At 42.6% G+C, this 2,191-nt stretch overlaps 1 protein-coding gene across 1 annotated transcript; it reads left to right on the top strand.

Moving 5' to 3' along the window:
- Positions 1-351: 351 nt before the first annotated feature.
- On the top strand, positions 352-2,024 carry LOC125370723 (zinc-finger homeodomain protein 2-like). The gene has a single exon (XM_048377332.1). It carries the CDS (start codon positions 764-766, stop codon positions 1,577-1,579), a length of 816 nt encoding a protein of 271 aa, XP_048233289.1. The 5' UTR covers positions 352-763; the 3' UTR covers positions 1,580-2,024.
- Positions 2,025-2,191: the final 167 nt, after the last annotated feature.

The raw sequence follows: 2,191 nt of genomic DNA, 5'->3' as shown, positions 1-2,191 counted from the left end.
ACGGACAACCTAATATTAAATGCATGTTGACGCCAAACGCGCGTCACTTATGTCGGAATTGAGCGCACGTAGGCGAGCTGCCTTAAATGCCGACAATTTATTTTTTTCCTAAGTAATTCCGTGTCCTAAGCCAGGATATTTCCCCAAACCCCATCATCTACACATCACGCGCCTGGAAACTGTACGGGGATGACGTGAACAAAGAGCACACGCTAAGGAGTAAAAGAAGCAATAGTTACTGCTACTACTTTCCAGTGTCCACAAGAGCGTGGGAGGGCGCGTGGCCGTTGGATTCCAATTTTCTTTTTCTTTTTGTGTGTGCGCAGCACCACACTGCTACTACACCTCATGCTACTGATATCAACAGTGGCGACTGCACTTTAACGGCGTAGTAAACCGAAATAACAATATGGTTAAAAAAAAGGGGGTTTGACCGGTTATAGCCGGTGGAAAATGGGAAATGAGAGGGGATTTGAAGAAGGGGAAAAAGTATATGAAGAGGGATTGAAGGGGAAAAAAAATTAAGAACACACTGCCCTTTTGCAGTGAGAGAGAGAGAGAGAGAGAGAGAGTTAAAAAAGAAAAAAAAAAAGAAAATCATGTCCACATCCTCTCAATCCCTCTTATCATCTTAATCCTCGCTCAAGTAAAATTAGTGACTAAGAAACTAGCACAGTTATTCTCTTTTTGTTTTTATTTTTTAATTTTTATTTTCTTTCAAAAACAAGTAGTATTTTTTTAGAGAGAGATAGAGAGTGGAGTGATGGAGTTTGAGGATCAAGAAGAGCACGAAGAGGAGGAAGAAGAAGAAGAAGAAGAGATGGGAATACCAGCGAGCTACGATTCGTTAGGTAATTCATCGCGAGTCAAAATGACAGCGAGTTCAGGAGTAACTGAAGCAGCGGCTGGAATAACAACACCAACAACAACAGCAGCAGCAGCAGCAGCAAAGGCGAGGTATAGAGAGTGCTTAAAGAACCACGCGGTGGGGATCGGTGGACACGCGGTGGATGGTTGTGGTGAGTTTATGGCTGCTGGCGCTGAAGGTACTCTTGACGCGCTTAAATGTGCCGCGTGTAACTGTCACAGAAACTTTCACCGAAAAGAGTTCAACGACTCATCAACACCACCACCACCAGCACCGCATGGTAGCGGTGGAGGAGGAGAACTGTTCTTTCACCACCCACACGCACACCATATCCACCACCAGATTCCACAATTCGCACCGTATTATAGAACTCCAGCTGGATACCTCCACGTGGCACCACCACAACAAAGGCCATTAGCATTGCCATCAACGTCGGGAGGAGGTCAGAGTAGGGAAGATCAAGAGGATGTGTCGAATCCTAGTGGTGGTTTCGGTGGCGGTAGCGGAGGATCTTCGCGAAAGAGGTTTAGGACAAAGTTTAGTCAAGAGCAAAAGGAAAGAATGTTGGCACTTGCGGAAAGACTGGGGTGGAGGATTCAGAAACATGACGAGGCTGTGGTGCAGCAGTTCTGTAATGAGACTGGTGTTAAGAGGCATGTGCTTAAGGTTTGGATGCATAACAATAAGCATACTCTTGGTAAGAAACCCTAGAAATTATGGAATCAAGGTGTTAAAATGAAGTTGACTTTGATCAGAATTCTGCTGCAATCTCAGGATTTTTAGCTAGTTCTTTTTTCTTCTTGTTTTTAGGGTTCTTCTTTTGTTTATTTTACTAGTGTTTCTGCCTTATTTCTCTTCTTGGAGTGGAGGTGGCGGTGGGTTTATCAATGGGATTAGAATGGTGCAATTTTAATGGCGGATGGTTTAAGAGTACTCTAAAGAAGATTAATGTTGATGATGGCTAGCCTATTTTCAGTTTTTCTCAGTTCTTTTACTTGAGTTTCAGTGGTTATTTTTGCTTTGTTTTCTGCACCGAGACAGTAGTAAGTGAGTGAGCAACTGATGACTGCTACAATTACTACTACTACATGAAAATTGGTAAGTGAGCTTTTTCTTCTTTTCTTTTAATTCTTTAATGTCTCAGTCTATATCAGTACTTTCCATGCTTGAAGCTGCTGCTAGGACTGATATCTTGCATTTGCATTTGCGTATATCGTTCTTTTTTTTCTTTGAGCAATTTAGTTAAGTTCCCCAGGTAACAACATTTGATAGCTGCAGTTTCCTTTAATTTGTTGCACACCTCTCCTTACCTTCTTTCTTGAG

Source organism: Ricinus communis, chromosome 7 (assembly GCF_019578655.1).
Source record: "Ricinus communis isolate WT05 ecotype wild-type chromosome 7, ASM1957865v1, whole genome shotgun sequence".
Classification (NCBI taxonomy): domain Eukaryota; kingdom Viridiplantae; phylum Streptophyta; class Magnoliopsida; order Malpighiales; family Euphorbiaceae; genus Ricinus; species Ricinus communis.
Note: the sequence above shows the minus strand (reverse complement) of the source record. Positions and strands in the feature narration are given on the sequence as shown.

Excerpts from the sequence above, each read along its gene's own strand:
- LOC125370723 (XM_048377332.1), top strand. The coding sequence starts at position 764 with ATGGAGTTTGAGGATCAAGAAGAGCACGAAGAGGAGGAAGAAGAAGAA.